At 38.4% G+C, this 19,576-nt stretch overlaps 1 protein-coding gene across 2 annotated transcripts; it reads left to right on the top strand.

Moving 5' to 3' along the window:
* The first annotated feature begins 13,646 nt into the window (after positions 1-13,646).
* On the top strand, positions 13,647-17,171 carry LOC121527566 (ADP-ribosyl cyclase/cyclic ADP-ribose hydrolase 1-like). 2 transcript variants are annotated; one of them, XM_041814579.1, is made up of 8 exons: positions 13,647-13,794; positions 13,865-13,985; positions 14,071-14,221; positions 14,349-14,419; positions 15,645-15,721; positions 15,855-15,938; positions 16,707-16,793; positions 16,884-17,162. In XM_041814579.1, the coding sequence occupies exons 1-8, from the start codon at positions 13,658-13,660 to the stop codon at positions 16,933-16,935; spliced, it is 780 nt and encodes a 259-aa protein (XP_041670513.1). In that variant the 5' UTR covers positions 13,647-13,657; the 3' UTR covers positions 16,936-17,162. The 2 variants fall into 2 exon arrangements, with proteins under 2 accessions (XP_041670513.1, XP_041670514.1); XM_041814580.1 differs by lacking the exons at positions 14,071-14,221; positions 14,349-14,419 and having other exon boundaries at positions 16,884-17,171.
* The last annotated feature ends 2,405 nt before the right edge of the window (positions 17,172-19,576 follow it).

Here is a 19,576-nt window from a genome sequence, read left to right as displayed (position 1 = left end):
GTGCGTTAGATTAAACTTTAGTGCCATCAATCTTTGAATCTACTAAATCACAAATTTGTTCAATAGGATTCAAATCTGGACTTTGACTTGGCCAGTCCATCAGTTCCAGTTCTCCAGATTCCTTTTTCTTGGTCAAATAGTCTCTGCACAGCTTTGAAGTATGCTTGGGGTCATTGTCTTGTTGGTATATGAACCCACAACCAATCAGATTCAGTCCAGAAGGGATTCCATGATGCACTAAGATGTTGTGGTAGACGTTCTTGTTCATGATGCCATCGATTTTCACTAATTTGCCCACGCCCTGTCCACAAATCAAACCCCATACCATAATGGAATCTCCACCGTGTTTCACTGTGGGTGCAATGCATCTGGCATCAAAATGTTCTCCAGCTTTTCTGCGGACAGAAACACGACGATGCTGACCCAAGAGTTCAAACATGGACTCCGTCCAGAGTACCTTCTTCTGGTCATCAACAGTCCAGTGTTTGTGCTCCCTGGCAAATCGGAGGCATTTCTAGATGTTTGCAGGCCTCAGTAATGGCTTCTTAGCAGCTATTCTTCCCTTTAAGCCTTGTTCTGTCAGTCATCTGCTTATGGTCATTCTGCAGACTTTCTCAGATTCTGATCTAGAAGCATTCATCTCTTCCTGAAGACCAGCAGTGGTCTTCCTTCTGCCTCTAGTACTTCAAATCTTGAGGTGTCTGACATCTGCTTCAGTTAATTTTGGTTTCCTGCCTCTTTCTTGGCACATTTTATAAGTACCAGTCTCTGCAATTGACTCCAAAGCATCCTTGACCACACTGTGAGAACATTTTATGTCTTTCCTTATTTGTCTCAGAGACCATCCAGCATCATGAAGTGCTTTAATGCGGACTCTTTCATTTTCAGTCAGCTCTCCACGTTTTACCATTTTGAACAGGAATGAGGAATTTCAAACTGAATTCACCCAAATTTGAGCTGGCTCACTGGACTTCTCTGAGAAGTCAGAAATGAATCAAGCATAACATTCAACCACTAAAACTCATTTTTCTCTTCAGGAATGCAAAGTAAATAACTATAGTTTGACATATTAACCAAGAAATATTAATGTGCTTTACTATTTTTTCTTTTTTTTTTTTTTTTTTTTGTAAATCAGTAAATTTAAAAATTCATGGATAACAATAATAATTATATTTTAGTGTTAAAAATATCATTTGGGTTAAAGAGCTTCCACATATTGGTGTATTAACCATTGCAGAAACATACAGTAAAAATTGATTTTGGTAATTACCAAAGCTGTTAATTTAGGGCAGCTGTTGTTAAGCACTGTATTTCAAAATACAGAACTTGCACAGCTGCATGCCTCAAATTTGTAAATGTAAAAAAGTTGCACAATATCCTTTGGAACCACAGGAATATTATTTGGAGTCTGTACGTAACTTGCTTTTTGCGATATACTCAATTTGCAAACCTGTAAAAAAACTGAGCCAGATGAGTTGTTGGACGAGAGCAAGGGAGAGTATGTGTGCAGGCTAAGTTCTTTTGTGTATTTGGCAGAAAAAACTACAACTCCCGGGAAAATACGTCACTTCCTGTTGCTGCAAATACCCGTGGTCTAATCTAAAGATTTTTGTTATGTGCGCTTTATTGTGTAGTTTTACAAACCCAACACTGCAACAAAAAAGTGCTCTAAAACATAGTGAATGTGTGAAATGTTAGTGTAACGCCCCAGATTTTATATGCAAAAAGAATGATGGATTTATCTTATATGGTTTCAAATCTACCGCCAATCAAAAATGAATGTTCTAATTGTAGCGCCGGAGCAACGCTGGGTTCAATAGGGTTAAAAGAAACCATGCATGATCAGACAAGTTCATCTCGTTGGATAGATATTTGTATCTCTTGTATATTGAACTAAAAAATCTCACTATATATCTGCATTTTGAGTAATTTGAGTTTATAAACTCAACAGGAGGACGCCATGTTTTGGTCCGCGCTGGTACTGTGACATCATAGTGCCGCAGTGTTCCTTGCCATTCCTCTGCAGTAACCGTTATTTTAGCCAGTGTTAGGGCTTCATGTCAGAGACGCTGCACATCACACACACAGAGAATTTAAAAATTTGAGGTCTCCTCTATTTTTTATTTGCACCATGAGCGGCCATCTGTCCATCTAAACAGGAAAATGAAACAGAGACATATTTACCTTGCTGTAGCAAATATTTACGTCCACATCTGCAGAATATGTTTGAAATCTGTTTCTTGATGAACCAGATAAAGGCCACGAGCTAAAATGTGTCTGTTTAATAAAGTTGTTCCCCAGACGTCGACTCTTTTTTTAAGCTTTCTGTTTCCACATGTTCAGGTAAAGATAAACACAGAACGAAAGCACTCCCGGTTTGCACTTTTCAATGTAAAATTCCACTTTCGCATTTTTTAGAGAAACTCCCTTCATATGTACATACTTCTTTTATTTTGAAAAGCTCCCGGCATGCTTCCACTATTCACTGAATCCAGTCACTCGTTAACCTGACACACCAGATAGATGTGTGATGGATGTGTGAAACACATCCATCTGGGAAAGCTTCAATAGGAAACATTTGAGAAAAGGCAGAGGCTTTGAAAAATCCTCGGAGTATGATTGGGTGAACGTTCTGTCACATCTCCAATCAGAGCAACAAAGCACGACGAAGCCGCTAGCAAGCTGCGCGTGTGCAGCTACTGAGGAATAACGCGAAACATGGCGACTATAGACATGTAAATACTCGACTTTTGTTGTTTTTGAAAAGTAAACAACTCACTGCTGTTCTTTGTTCTTCCTTAAACGAAGAAATGTCATCAAAAACTGGCGCTTTAGCAGCAGCCACGCTTCCTCCATAACTGCACCAGCTCTTGCTGCTGCTTGCTTACGTCACGACTCTGCTGCGCCTGAAAGTTCTGCCCCTCGTAGCTGATTGATCCTGTTGCTTTCTAACCGGGCCCAAACGGTTCAGATGGGAGCTTTGCAAGATGTGAGAGAAGTCAGAAATGAATCAAGCATAACCAGTGAGAAACAAGGAAACGGGCGTATTCATCTGCTTTGCAAGGTAAGTCACTTGTAGGGAGTTTTACTGAGGTAAACCTTAGGAGTAATGACAGAGATTTGACAGCAGGGAGACAAAACACACGCAGCAAACTCTCTCTGGTGTGAAAGCTGTTATAGCAGCAACAGCTGCAAGCAGCAAAACCATCTGAAAAACGGTTACTGCATAGAAACGGAGGGGAGCGCCGCGGAACTGTGGCGGACCAAAACATGGCGGCCTCCTGGTGAGTTTATAAACTCAAATTACACAAAATGCAGATATCTATGGAGTTTTTAGTTCAATATGCATTTGAGAGATACAAATATCTATCCAACAAGATGAACTTGTCTGATTCTGCAGGGTTCCTTTTAAAAAATCTGGAGAATGTTAGTTAAGAGAAAACCAAAACTGTGGGTACATGCTGCAGAGATGAACCGTCTTTACACCGAAGCAAAACAAGTCTTAAGTTCCACTGTCAGGTAAAGCACAACACAGGATCAAGCCATGGTCATACCACACTTTGCTCAGCTGCTTCAGGACAGTTTTCTTCTTCAGCTGCTCAGATAAATGCTGAAAGTGCTCCAGAACTTTGAGCCTGTCCTGTTTGTTAACATTATCAATCTGGTGTAGAAATCCACGGTGGAACTGGCAAAACTGAAGTTAATTAGCAAACTTTAGGAGCTGAAGATGGAAAATATGAAGCATTCAGGTAACCTCAGTAAACTAGATGACTGTATTCTATATGTAATGATGTGTTTAAATGTCACATAAAAATGGAAAAATTTAGTTTTCTATAAAAACTTCAATAAATACAGCGTGAATATGTGTTTATATTTTGTCTTTTTGTCCGCTCTCATTTTGTCTTTCCACCAAATGATAGAAACACTTGACATTGACTTTAAAAATCTAAAAACATAAAAATGGACTTAAACTAATCACAGCATGGTGATGTGATTAACTTTTATAATTCTTTACCCATCACCCCATACAGTAGGCCAATTACTAACTTTATAAAGGCACTGAATAATGTAATAGGATAAATGTGTTATTAATATCACAGGGGTTCAGTTATGCAGTTACATAGATAAAACTATGATGCAAAAATGTCAACTTTGCATTGAAGGAGAAGAGCCTGGCTGTAGATTCTTAAAGGAAAATCAGTTTTTTTGTTAAAGGAATGCTAAAGTAATGCAAGGCAATGAAAGAGGATAGAAGAAAGACAAAAGAATCCAATATGACCACTCTGAGGCTCCATAGCAATCACTGGTTTTGGCTTGGGCTCAGTAATATTTCTAAAAAACACACAGGGCATCACAAATATGTGACCAGACGTGATGTCATAGACTTAAAATGCCTGGCCTTTTGAAAACATCTCACAGGTACCAGGGATAAATGAAGCCAGGTTTCTCTGTCATGGTACAATCAAACTGCAGGGACCATGACCTCTCAGTATTTGCCCCATAAAACTTGGTTTGTTTGCATTGAACCAGAAGAACCAGGCCGTAAATTCTTACGAGGGGATGCCACCTGCCGCAGCATGTTCGAGCCCCACAAAGGGGGCTGTGGTGCAAAACATCCGAGGTCACCTTCTTTGGACCAAAACAGCCTCAGAGAGAAAAGTACGAGTTTTTGTTTTTTTTAACCTACGACTGAACCTCTCAGCTGTTACTTTCAATAACCTTGATTGATCGTAAAAACAAAAAAGATTCTGAAATCTGCCTCCAGCCTTGACCCAAAGCAAAAATTGAGTTCTGGCTCAATGTTTGGGAAATATTCAATAAAGCATGAGGCACTTCGGAGCAGCCCGGCAGTTGGGAAAACTTGGGAAAACCTACAAATCGACCGAAGCCAGCAGCAAGGATGACGAAGACGAGAGGCTGAAAGGGGACTCCCAGAAACCCACAGAGACTTTGCTTCATCTTAACTTAAAATCCATCACTTCCATGGAACACAGTGCACAAGAAAGCTTGAGCTCTGCTGATAAGCTGGATCCAACAAAAACACTGATGTCATCATAAATACTGCCCAGGCAAGAGCCTTCTATAATGACAGATTATTCATCAGACGTCACTGACCTAAAGGCAAGCGAGATAAATACTCATGAAGCCTGGGATCCCGTACATCGTAACTTTCTTTTATGATCTCATATTACTCACAGAGCAAATGGGACAAGCTAAGACTGTTTTTATTCCAGGGTAAGGCCTGCTTGGTGTTTTGGTGCAAGCCTTTTGGACTTTTCTTGGATTTAAGGCTGGATTTTTATGTTTATGTCAGTGTTGAGGCCAAAACAAAGACAGCAGACAACATCAGTAGAGGAGGAGAAAATCAGAAAAAACATGAGAATTAAACTTTACTCAGTGGCATGCCTCAAATGAGGAGAAACATCACATATTTCCCTCCATGATTACCAAGCAGGTAAAGGAGAAATACACTTTTGAACCTAATTTAAATGTAAAGTAAGTGCACATAATACCTCTACTTAGATCATGACAGAAGCCCCCCTCAGAGCAACAATGGTATCATTGCTGTAATTGTACTGGGCTGCTGGGTTCTCTGGCAGGAACCCCTCACAGGCTCTAATAGGATCAAGGAAGCAAAGCTGACATAAAAAATAATCCAACATAACAATTTGCATATTCTTAAACGATGAATGGTACAGCTCACCAGATGTCACCGCTGCCCTCTGCACACAAATTCTGCACCTTGTGGACCTCGCCTGTGTTTCCAGGCTAACAAAGCTCTTACGCAGGTGCCAAGTAAGCAAGGATCAAGCTCTTAAACCTCCCACACTGGGAGTAAAGACTGCAGCTTTTCTTTCAGTCTGTGATGATGACTGCTTCTTCAGGAGAAGGGGAGAAGTTGGACATAAAATCACATTTGACATGGGTTAAACAGATTTTTGCTGCTGAATAAGAAAGTGCTGCTATGTGGTCTCCAGCAGCAGGCAGCAGCTGTTTATTATCTGTCACAAATTAAATGCCATGTATCTGAATTAGAAGGCCTGGCGTACTAGCTCTCTGAATAGTCATTGCCTGCATGTTTTTTTTTTTTTTTTTTTTTAAGAAGCAGGAGTCCTAAAGGTCCTGCCCTTCACAGGAGAGTCCCAGCCACAGGGCCTGTCTGCCAGAGCCCAGCACATTGCTCATCTGCTGTCTAGACTGCCTCCAGGCCTACCCAGCCACAGCCTGACGTAGGTAGCCAGCCAGCACGCACTGAGCAGTCTCTTTTTCCCCTGATTGGCCCGGTAGGTTCAGAGAAAACCAACTTTATCAGAACACTCAGCAACACATTCAACTGAGTGAAGTGGTTCGTTTTGAAAAGGTTGTAACAATGATATTCTGCTGCATAGAATAAAGTTAAAGCTCCTATGAGTTCATTTTAGATGTGTGTTAAATGGACTGAAATTTAATTCTAATGCCTTATTATGAAAAAGAAATGAGACAATAATTGCAAGAACGGGGTTGGTAAAGGATTAGAGGTACTGCTTTATCCGCTGGGGACGCTAAAATCTCTACAAACCGGTAGTTCTGAACAGGAGCTTTGTTTTTTAAAGATTTATTTTTGGGCATTTTTGTGCCTTTATTTTGATAGAGGAGGATAGTGGATAGAGTCGGGGAGAGACATGTGGTAAAAGGCCTCAGGCCGGATTCGAGCCCGGGCCATCCGCTTACATGGGGCATGCCTTAAACCACTAGGCCACCTGCGCCCCCTGAATGGGAGCTTTAATGAATTCTTTTATATTTTGTGACATACAAAAACATGCTGTACTCATAAAGACTTGTAAGATAACTACCAGACTAGACTAGAGAGATTATTAGCTTAGTATAGTTTAACCCTTTAAATCCTACCATTGCACTAGTCCACCAGGACATATTCTTACATTTTTACATACTGTAGCGCCATTTTTAGGAGCATTTTTATTTGCTTTACATCAATATAACCCTTATATCCTAAGTTTTAACAATATATATTGACTTCTGTCTTAACTGCTACAATAAATAGCTTAAAAGAGCAATAAACCTAAATTAAAAAAAAAAAGAAAATCATTTTGTTTTTTTCAAATATATTTCAAAATACAGAAATTGCACAGCTGTATCTCTCAAATTTGTAAATGTAAAAAAGTTGCACAATATCCTTTGGAACCACAGGAAATTTATTTGGAGTCTGTACATAACTTGCTTTTAGAGATATAGTCAATTTTGTAACCTGTAAAAAAACAAAAAAAGACGAGTCAGATGAGCAGTTGGACTCTTCATCTGACGCTGTAATGAGGTCGAAAGCTTCCTGCCAGCTCTAAAACTGTTTGGAGCGACCAGGTTTTTGCGGCTCCATAGCTATATATGTGTAAAAGTGTGTCATAGGTGTGTGTGATGGATGTCAGGTGTGTGTGTTTTGTGTCTGAGTGTTTTTTTTTTTTTAAAGTAGGGGTGAAACGAGAGCGAGGCTGAGTATGTGTACAGGCTAAGTTCTTCGGTGTATTCCGCGGAAAAACTATAACTCCGCCATTAGCCCTATCTCCCAATAGTGGTGCTGTCAAATGGTTAAAATTTTTAATAAGATTAATTACAGGGTTGCTGTGGATTAATTTCAATTAATCATGATTAAATAACATTCATTTTTAATATATATTAATCACGTTTCATTTTGCAAGGTTGGTGACGCTTTAGCCAAAGTGCTAGCAGAATCCCCGACGAACGTATGCTTTGTGTTAATGTGGTATTTTAAGCTGGAAGTGCTTTGGTGAAAAGAAAACTTCCTGCAGGTTGTGCATAATACTTTATGTCAGTCGACTGTTCCATCTTGGGTTTTTTTTTAACTCAAATTTCCCATCGAGAGGGCCAACGTGCTGTTAAGCGTCTTCCATATCGAGTTGGTTGGTCACTACCGGATCAACGGCCCATTTGCGCATGCACAGCGGCATGCTTGACGGTACTCGGACAAACTGCCCTTATGCCATTTCTGACACTTCCTGAAAATGTCAACAAAATCCGCCCACAACTTTTGAGTTATGTTGCTAACAAACAAACAAACTAACTAACAAACCCTGCTGACAGCATAACCTCCTTGGAGGAGGTAACAATGTATATTAAAAAAATGAAATTATTTCAGAATCAATTCATCCATAGTAACATGAATCTGACTATGAGGATGCAACAAGTTTAAGCTTTTTACTAAATAGAGGTAGAAATGCTGCAAGGGCAGGAGACGGTACTGAGTATAATGAAGAAATTAATGGTTTAGAAAGGTATATACATTTTTGTTGGTGCGTTTGTTTTAAATAAAAACTTCCAAAATAAAGTAAGTGATGATAAAGTGCCCTGGCACTTAGCAATGGTTCTCAACTTTGGGGTCAGGACCCCCTTGGGGGTTGCAAGACACTAAGAGGAGGTCACCAGATTCCTTAAAACAAACAAACAAACAAAAAAACTATGAATACTTTTTAAATTCCACTGTTGCCACTTTACACCACTTTCGCCAAATCTTAACCAGTTTTCATATTTCTTCCCCATCTTTACTCATATTTTGAATGGTACATTTTCCATTAATGCTCATTTATTACACTTCATATGCACACAATACATTTCTGTCAGTTGGTCAAAATATTGAAGTTATGTTTCAGTGGCCTAAAAATGCGAGTAACAATGATATTCATGATTCAAACGCTCATATCTCATATCACACACGGCAGGGTGTAATCTGGTCCAGTGTATTGCAAAACTTATCACAAAATACTGGACGTCAGAATGATGAGAAGTTTCTACAGTCTGTTGCAGCATGAGGATGACATTTGTTTTTCACTGGGAAAAGGTAAAGAAATATCTGACATGTCCATCTTTTGACTTTGGGTGTTGGTTGTGACTCATTAATAGCCACTTTCACAGACAATTCCTCTGAGAGGCTCTATATCTCAGAACAGATACACAGGCTTAAACTTTGACATAAAATCATTTTAAACTTCCATTTAGGGTAAGAGTAAAGGTAACAGTTAGGATACCAAGGGTTAAAAACCTTTAATAACTCTGAGTTAACAGTCTGCTTAGAGGAAAAAACTTGTCCTGCATGAAAACTTTCTAGTGTGGCTTATGTAGCTCCATGAGCCGTGTAAGCTATGTAGATAATGTAGCTGAAGCTAAATTTCATAAAGCAGCTACGTAAGCTACATTTCTAATTTGTCTAAATTAGCTTTAGATACATTTGCTTAAGCTCACATAAATAACAGAGCTAATTGCTAAAGTAGCTAATGTAGTTAAATCTAAGCTCACAAAGTTACCTGACCTACATAGCTACATTATCTACATAGCTGATATCTATAGCTAATTTTGCTTTAACTACCATTGTCAAAGCAGACCTAACTACAGATAACAGAGCTACTACCTTACATTGCTACATAGCTAAAGCTAAGCTTACAAGGAAGATACATAAGCCATATTTCTATGTAGCTAAGTTAGCTTTAGCAGTGTTTGCTAAAGCTCACCTTACTTAGGCTAATTTAGCTATATATAATGACACACATTGCTAATGTAGCAAAGTAGCTAAAGCTAAGCTGACAATGCAGCTATGTATAATACACAGACATGTTATGTATGTAGCTAAGTTAGCTTTAGCTATGTTTGCTAGAGCTCACATTGTGTAGGCTAACTTAGCTATAGATAATGGCACTGCATAGCTAATGTAGCTAAGTAGCAAACGTAGCAAAAGCTCAGCTGACAAATGCCGCTATGTAAGAAACGAAGACACGTTATCTATGTAGCCACATTAGCTTTAGCTGCATTTGCTAAAGCTTACATTGCTAAAGCTAACTTACATAGTACATTAGTTGAGTATTACACAGTTAGCATAGCTAATTTCAAAGCTAATGCTAGCTAATTTTTGTGTAACTCCTTCTCTGTACATAATTTAAATGTTACTTAGTCTGTTATGTTTGCAGCGTGTTTATTTCATGAATCTAACTGCCAGATGTTGCTTTAAATAAAACTTAAAAAAAAAAATCTGAAAATATGTTGTACTGGCAAACTACAGCACTTCTGTCAAAGAAATTTGGCCTCTCAGACGCATGGTCTGCTGCCAGACCCCTTGCTGCATTTTTTTGGTATCATTTGCAAGACCGTGTGTCTAATGCAGACATGTTCAATATAGCAGGGACAGGAAGGGTCAGCCGGTGGATATGGGAGCACCTGGCACACTTCCCCAGCCCTGATCCAGCTCACTGAACACTGGGTGCCCAGGACCTGGTGGGTTTGACCAGGCCTCGGGTGATACCTGGAGAGATGGGGATGAGCCTGGTTCAGGCCTGAAGGATGGTCATCAGGAGGCCGGAGCAGCACAGTGCCAGGGTTGACACGGCGAAGTACCAAACTGGCATATGCTCCCATACTTGATCTAACCCAGTGTTCCTCAACCCTGCTCAACCAAAGAGCCAAATTGTTGAAAAATACCTTTGCAAGAGCCACAATCTAAGCAGTGAAGCAAAAACAGGTTGAATTAGCAATAAAAATAAATTAAAGGTTGCATAAATGGTCAAAAAGTAACAAAAATGGGTGAGAATGGGGAGGAAAAGTGGAAAAGGGGTCAGAAAGTAGCAAAAATGGGTGAGAAATGACAAATAAAAAGAGTTACAGGCAGGGTCCAAAACTAACTTTGTCACTTACCAGCCAGGCTGGCTGGTAAGTGAAATTTTTTACCAGTCATTTGGGTCTTGTATGCGATTCTCAATCAATATTTTAATAGTATGCACTAATACTAGCAATAATGTATGCTAAAAGAGACCAAAAGTGAGTAAAAAAGACCCTTATTATTGTAGAAGAAAAAATGAACTTGCTTCTGTCGATTCACATTTTTATAACGTCACATTTCCAACCCTCCTTTATCCGGGCTAGGCAAAATGACTCAAGAGAGTTTATTTTAAATTTTATTTTTGGTTTATCATTTATTTGTTATTCTATTTTTCTTAGAAGTTTAGTTTTCTTACGTTTGGTTTAGTTTTAAACCTCATGGTCCACTTAGGAGCCTACAACAAATCAATTTATTTTTTTTTGTATACAGTCTTCATTAACAACCTAAATGGACCAAAAAGAGACAATAGAAAAAAACTGTCAAGGCGCCTTCACAGTGCGGTTAATCTGTAGTCTGGACATGGAGGCCTGAGCACCTCCTGCTCTGACTGCAGCTGAGAGGGACTACTGTCAGTGCTTTGGGACGGGGAGGGGCCCATGGCAGCTACCGCTGCTCAAGGGGCGCTACAACGATACGTGCTTTCATGTCAGTCTTCAAAAACTCTCCAGTAACACCGGAAAAAGTCGCTGGATTTGTCACTAGTTGCTTTCTTGAAATAGAGTCGCTAGAGGGGTCTGAAAACTTGCCAAATATAGCGACAAAGTCGCTAAGTTAGCAACACTGCAAGGAGGTACGGCTACAGCAACAACCAGCTATCCACCTTGGCGTGCTGTGAATGACGTCATGACTGACACACCTACGTGACCAAAGATCATCTTGGCCTGAAATACACACTACTCTGTCAGGAAACCAGCTGATAACAGCATCGTTTTCCAGTAACAGAAAAAAATGAATTTTTTGCTGGTAAAAAAAAAAAAAACTCGCCAGAGTGGCAAGTGGTCTTAAAAATTACCAGCCAGAGACAAAATCTACCCGTAATTGGCGAGTGTTAGTTTTGGACCCTGGTTACAGGTGACATTAAATAGTCCAAATGTGGCAAAAAAATGAGTGAAAAGTGACTAAAATGGGCAAAAAGCAGTCGAGAGTCGCAAAAAGGGGCAAAAAATTGATATTTAGTGGCAAAAGGTAGCTTAACCCCGCAGACCAAAATATAGAAAAAATGAGAATTTTTTTTTTTCACCACTCAGCCTGCCTGCAAAGTCATGTATATTCCTCTCCTTGGCAACTACCAGGGCGTGGAGACGTAACTGCAACGTTGACAAGCCTCTCCTGGCAGCACGTTGTTCAAACACCCATCTCTGTGCTCGTTCCTCCAGCTCTGGCCATCTTCCTTACAGCCCACGATCAGCTTTCTTTGTTTTCTTCATTGCAGTAAGAGTAACCTCTGCTTTTTGCCAGTGTCCTCACAAGGTTCTCACTCACGCTAAGCTTTCTTTCTGCTGCTCTATTACTGTTTTCGTTCATTTTTTTCAGTGGTACAGGAGCAGCATATAGTTGTCACCGTGGTTGTCACAAGCCCAGAGCGCCCTCTCGTGGCTGTAGACAGTAATGTTTACTCCTTGTGTATGTCAATCAGTGTGAATTAACATTAAAAAACATGTTAAATTATATATATTTTGATATATAAGTCGCACCAGACTATAAGTTGCAGGACCAGCCAAACTATGCAAAAAAGTGCGACTTATAGTCCGGAAAATATGGTAAGTGAAAATGTAACAGAAAAGAACATTTAGCACTTAGTTACAATGAATCATCTAATACTTCAAATTTCTACAGCAGTTTTTTCCAATTTGTGACCATGTAAGAAGTGTAGTGTCCTTATGTAATGTGTAAGGAAAAACAGGCTATTTTGACTACCACTCTGACCCAACGTTGTAAAATTACAACATAGACATAACAAGCTCTAAATCAAATGTGACGAATGTTTTCTAAAATAAGTAAATATGTATGTGTTCTAGACATTGTAATAAATACCCAAAAAAAAAAAGCAATTTTACTTACTTGAATCTTGACAAATCCAGTCATTCAAAGAAAGGAGATGAGCTTGACTTGAAATTCTGAAATAGAGTTGGTTCATGGCCAGATAACCGGACCTAGAAACGCTTCTTCTATCCAATAGCACAGTGAGGACAAACGATAGGACCCATTAACTATGTAAATGTGGTTTTGAGGGGGGAAAAAAAAAACGTTTTCATGGATTTTATGGGAATTGTTAAAAGTGATGTTGTAATTCCGCAACAGCGGGCTTTTCAGGGTTAAACGAGCGAAAAAGGGTAAAAAAAAATAAATAAAAATAAGGTGGAAAGGGCAAAAATGGGATCAAAGTGGCAAAAACAGGCAAAAAAGAGGATACAAGTGATATTTAAAGACAAAGTAGCTTAAATGGGTGAAGAATGGCAAAAAATAGGGAAAAATAGGCAAAAAGTTTCCGTTGTTTAAGGTTTTCTGGGGGAATAATATTTAAAATTATGGCGTCAGAGCCACAAATAATCACAAAAGAGCCACATGTGGCTCCAGAACCACACCGTGAGTATCACTGATCTAACTTGACTGATGTTTTATTTCCTTTTGAATCCATAACAACTTCCCTTTTCCATGGTTAAGTTAATGTTAAAACTGATCGAATTTAACAATTTATCGAACTATAAAAGCAGGCCAAAACACCTATTCCTGCATTTTTTTTCTAAATAGAAACAAATTCTTTTTAGTATTTATGAAAAGGTGCTGTAGTTTCACAACACTACAAACAAAATTTGCATAAATGTTGCAACCATTTCGTGATGAATGCTACTTTGTGTTCTGGTGTGTCTTCTCATCCCAAACAGCCAGATTATAATGAGAGATAATGATGAGTTAATGATGAGACAGCAGTGATACTCCTATATAAGGAGCCCTGTGAGACCCAAACTTGCAGAGCTTTAATTCTCTAGAACTGGCTCTAAGATGGCGTGCAGGAATTCCTTCACCTTCACCTTCGTGGTTGTCGTGCTCATCCTCGTTCCATCGGTGCTGCTGAATCCTGGGACGTTCAAGGACACGTTCGTGAAAAAGTGTTTGGCGTACAAAAATGAACCAAAAACGTAAGTCTCTGCATTTTCAGTTCAAGTTGTTGCCATTTAAACCAGTCTGATAACTCTTTATTCTTTTCAGCTGTGAGAAAATGTGGGTTACCTTCCAAAAAGCCTACGTGGGGAAGCAAAGCAAAGAAGTCCTTCCAGCAAACTATGAGACACTCCTCAAAGACCACCCCTACACACATCCATGTGACAAGGTAAACACACAGATGCACTTGTACCAGCTTCAGCAGATTTTAATTTCCACATCTAAGAAAGTCGGATCCTCTCTTTTCTGTTTAGACCATGCTGTGGAGTGGAGTAAGCAGGGAGGCAGGGCGGGATTTGGTTCATGAGTTCACTGCTACGAAAAAAATCTATTTGACCCTTGAGGACACTTGGTTGGGAAAGACTTTAGATGGTCTGAGCTGGTGTGGGAAGAAGAACAGTAAAGGTGAGACAGATGAGTCACAGTGAAGCAAAAAGAGAGAATCAAGTTGCATGTTAAAATAACTATATACTGTAACTTTTCCTGCTTTAAGAAAGAAAACTTACCTTGTCGTTTGTCTGTGTTAATACAGAAACATTCACTGCATGTGAAAAGGAAAAGCCCAATCCTGTTTTCTCATTCTGGGTAAAGGCCTCAGAAAAGGTGAGAACCAAGTTAGGAACATGTTGGGTATTAAAGTTTCTAGTTATGATATGAGATTATTGCCATGAAGTTGAGATTAAAAAACAAGATCACTTGACCTAGTCTCTAACCAATAAAGCAGGAACGTCAAACTCAAGTCCCGCAAGATCATATCACATTTGAACTCCAACTGGCCCACCAGTATGAGGTCTTCAGATTTACTCCAGTATAAAAATGTAAACTAAACCTTAATGAGTAAAAATATCCATAAGTCATCAAATTAGAGTCAAAAGTAAAAACAAATAGATAAAATTAATTTGTTTTCATTTCCAGTTTTCAATTTTGCATCTTACAATTACAACTTAAACTCAGAATTTAGAATTTTTATCTCATATTTTGACCTTCTCAATGCATAATTTTGGCCTTTTATATTATATTGTGACCTTTGAAGTCATGACTTTGATTTTTCCCCTCATATTTTAGCCTTTTAAACTCGCAATTTTTAATTTTATCTCATATTTTACATTTTAAATTCACAAATATTCATTTTACCTCATTATTTGAGCTTTATAACTCATAAATTTGAATTTTATGTCATAGTTTGAACTTCAAAACTTATGATTTTGAATTGTATTTCATATTTTGGCCTTATAAACTCACAACTTTAAATTTCATAGTCTCATATTTCACCTTTTAAAGTCACAGCTGTGAATTTTGTCTCATATTTTGATCTTTTTCATTCATGATTTTGACTTTCAGTCTCATAATTTTGCCTTATGTATTATTTTGTCTGTTCTGTTATTTTTAATTTTGTGTTTTGACCTTTTGAACTAATAAATTTGCCTTTTTACTTCAGATTTTAAGCCTTTAAACTGATCATTTTGACTTTTTTTAAATCCGAAAATCCTTTATCATCAGAGCTAAGTTGTTTTTTTACTTCCCCATAATTCATGACTGGTGAAAATGAGATTGACAGTTTTTGGTTGAATGTGGACCCTGTTCAGCCCTCAGGTTAGACCTAAATCCAGGTACTGGTCCCCGCTGGGATTGAGTTTGACGCCCCTGCAATAAAGCTTTGCTTTTGTCTCCTGGTATTGATAGCATGAGGCAAATCTGAAGAATTTGAGTGGACACATATGAACAATTATTACCCCGTTAGTCAGGGCAAACAGTCTGTTTTGGTATCTTTAAGATTTGACAGTTTTTTACTCTTTTACACTCAACCATCACGCTGTTATGTCTGTAGATGGCACAGTATGCCTGCGGTGAAGTCACAGTGATGCTTGATGGGAGTCGTCGTGAACAGCCGTTATCTGATAAAAGGTGAGCACCATCCCTGATGCCATACTGACTCCTGTCTTGACCTCCCAGAGTTAACACTGAAGCAGGTTAACTTAAAGAATGCACATGAACATGATGCAGCCTTATGTTCTTTCTAATTTTCTCCTGTTTTTAGTATCCTAGTAGCAACTGAGATTCCAAATCTGCAAACGCCCAAGGTGACGAAACTGATGGTTGTGCTGCTTGTCAAGAAAAATGAGTATGATTTCATTCTTTCTCATCTTTATCAATATATATTAATGTGCAGTACTGTTGAAGATCTTTTCAGCATGTTTGGCCAAAAATGTAAGGCTGATGTAAGGCTTAGATGTGTGCCTGCTTTAAGGCACCATGAGGTGTAAAGGAGGATCGACAGTCTCAGCAGTGCTCTGATGTCCTTGCATATCACTAGGGGCATGGGAGAATAATCTGAAAAAATAATCCTCACCTTTGTGAAGGGTAAGGGGTAGATGTGGCGAGCAAGTGTTCTTAACATGGGGGTCATAGTAGGACAACAACCGCACTCTCTTTTTCCAATTTTAACATTTCCACTATTTTGAATTCAGAAGTGTTTTTGTATTGCTTTGGATTTTTCTTACTGCCTCAAACTAAGAGTGGTTGGCTTCCTGTTGGATGTAGACCAAAGATATTAATAAAAACTTTAAGACAGAAAAAGGAGCTTGTTATGGATCTTAAAGGAAATGAGGGTACAGTAAAAAGGTAAATATTTAATATCACAAGAGTCAGATGACTTCTCTGAGCTGTTTTTACAACAAGGATCAGTGGTGGCTTATTTTATTTTTTATTTTATTCCACTTTGGCCACAGGGAGAACAGATTTAATGTCATCCCTACCCAGATTTTACTGAACCATGTGGTCCAACATGTGAATCTATTTTTAAAACTTTGTACAAATCTTTTTTTTCTCTGTGAATCTTACAGGCAAAGGTAATTTTCCTCTAATTTCCTCCCCAAATGTCTTTATCCAGGAATCAGTGCAACAAGCAAACACTGAAGGATTTGAAGAAAAAATTGGATGAGAAAAAAATTGCTTACAGTTGCAAGGAAGTGACCGAGTAAGTTTTCCACAGACCATGAGTGGCACATTCAATGTTGACGTTGTCATCACATGCTGATGTAAATCTTGTCTCTTTGCTTTATTGTAGGACAGAGTTCAGGAACTGCATCAATACTAAGACCTTAGGGCCCTGCTGGTGATGAATATGTACTCAGCGTCAAACTGAACTGTCCTACAAGAGATAACGCAGCAGGATATTTGTTTTAATTTGTTTTACTTTCTTTTCAAACGTGCTAATTGAGCTAGATTTAAAGAAGATTTCTCTGAAATGTCTGACAGTTTGAAATTTTTGTGTCTGATTAAAGTACACAATAAATAATCTAAGCAAAAAAACAACAGCTGAGTTTTTTTTGTCTGGTTGGATTTATGAAAGACCACATGTATGGAGATGATATTTTTTTCCCCTTAAACAAATTTCTAATAATGAGAAGCATCCCCACAGCATGATGCTGCCACCACAGTGTTTGTGGTCATGTGCAGTGTTTGATATCTGGGGGATGTTCAGTCCCTTGAAATTATTTGTATCCATCCCCTGACTTCTACTTTTCAATCACCTTTTCTCTAAGATGCTGGTAGTGTTCTTCTGTCTTTATGGTGTAATGGTAGCCAGGAATACTGATTAACCAGTGCCTGGACCTTCCAGACACAGGTGTCTTTACACAACAATCACCTGAGACACATTCACTGCACCCAGGTGATCCTCATTTCACTAAATATGCGACTACCCGGATCAGTTGGCTGGACCGCTGCTGAAATAGATCAGTCACTTTAAAGGAGGAGAACTTTTTATTTATTTTACCTCACATATTTTTATTTAATTGACATTACTTTGTAGAACTGTTTTCCATGTTGACATTTAAGAGGATTTTGTTGTATTTGTATTTGTAATTTGTAATTATATTGACCGTGATTAGTTTATAAAATCAATAAAAGGGTACAACATCCAAGGGAGTGAATACTTTATATAGGCATTGTTTATATCCATTAAAATAGTGGTTTTCAACCTTGGGGTCGGACCCCCTTGGGGGTCGCGAGACACTGAGAGGGGGTCTCCAGTTACCTCCTTTTTTTTTAACCCCTTTTCATCATTTTTTCCCACTAATTTGACCTTTTAACACCTATTTTTGTCAGTTTTAAACTCCTTCCACCACCTTTTTTCTGCCTGTTTTTGCCACTTCTGAACCAATTCTTACCACTTAAGCTAAATGTTGCCTCTGTTAACCCATTATTGCTACTATTAACCCCTTGTTAACCACTTTTTACGCACAATTTTTCCCATTTACCCACATTTCATCATTTGATATGCCCATTTTTGCTAGTTTAACCAATATCTGCCTATATTTTCTTTGTCAGTTAACCCTTTTTGGCCAGTTTATATCAGTTTTTCATCCCATTTCACCAAATTTCCATCTATTTTTGCATATTTAAGGCCATTCAAGCCACTTTCTAACTCCCCTTGTCCACTATTTATGCCCATTTATGCCACTTTAACCCATTTTTGCTGTTTTTAAGTAATTGTTGCCACTTCTAACCAATTTCTGCTAGTTTTAAAATCCAATTTCCCCATCGTTTCCACCATTTTTCCCATTATTAACCCATTGTAGCAATTTTAAACCATTTTAATTCTTTTTTTTAACAAAGGGGATTTACATTTTTAAGAAGGCTACTACACGAATGATTGAAAAAGATATTTTATAGATAAGAGTGGTTATTTTTAAGGCAAAATATGAAATATGGGTTTTACAGCTTAACTTCATGATGGACCATGGTTTTGTTGACCTCCATGGGCCCCCAGTTTGGTTGGGCACCAGAAACTCTCCCATTTATCCCCCTTTATAGACGGCCTTGTCTGCACATGACTCTTCTGAATTGTGGATGGCTGTGTTCAACCACCTTCAGGTACAGTGGGGCTCCCCGGTCTCTGGCACCTTTATTTTTGGGGTCACGGGCTGAAAAGGTTGAGAACTACTGCAATAAAATACCATAAAACGTAAAGAAACACACAGTTAACATACACAAAATAATATCTTTTGCAAAGTTAAAAAACTGTGTCATCTCTGGGCACACAGATGGTTGAGTGGTTTAAGGTGCCTGAGGCCCTTTGCCGTTTCTGAATCTCCGCTATCTAATAAAGGCATGAGAAGGCCCAAAAATAAAATCTAAAAAAATCTTGTTATCTGCTTTAAATGATGCATATTTTAGAAATACTGTCATACTTTGTGAAATTGATCAACATCTTCAGGTAGACTTCATCTTAATAGATGCTACATGGCAAACTGGAGACTGTTAGCTTAGCCTTGTTTAAAGTCTAAATACTAGTTTGTAATGATTTAGCCAGCTAGCTCCAGAGAGCTACAGACATCCTACATCCATATACACATGGGCACTGTCATTTATAAACACAGGTGTGCTGCCTATGATTTTTTTTAATTTTTATTTTTTAAATTTGGGTGTTCTTCATTAAGACTGAACTCCGAAAGATGTACATCCTAAACACTAAAATAACTTTCATTTTCTAGAATAAATGTCCTATTTTGAGAGAGACAATATGTTTAAAACTGGTGGTTTATTCTGGCCTCATGCTGCATCGTGTTCCTAAAATGCTTTGCATGTGTTCACAAAAAGCACAGGACAGAATATGTTGGCAATTCAAAAACAGATTTTTCTACTGACGTATGAAATTCATCTACAGAAATGAAACACTAGTTTACTGTTACCTTCACCTTATGGGGTTTGGTTTCAATGAAAAAAACACCTTTATTGAAAAGAAAAAAAAAAAAC

This window comes from Cheilinus undulatus, linkage group 19, assembly GCF_018320785.1.
Source record: "Cheilinus undulatus linkage group 19, ASM1832078v1, whole genome shotgun sequence".
In the NCBI taxonomy this organism is placed as follows: Eukaryota; Metazoa; Chordata; class Actinopteri; order Labriformes; family Labridae; genus Cheilinus; species Cheilinus undulatus.
The sequence above is the reverse complement of the archived record's forward strand: the minus strand, read 5'-3'. Positions and strand labels throughout refer to the sequence as shown.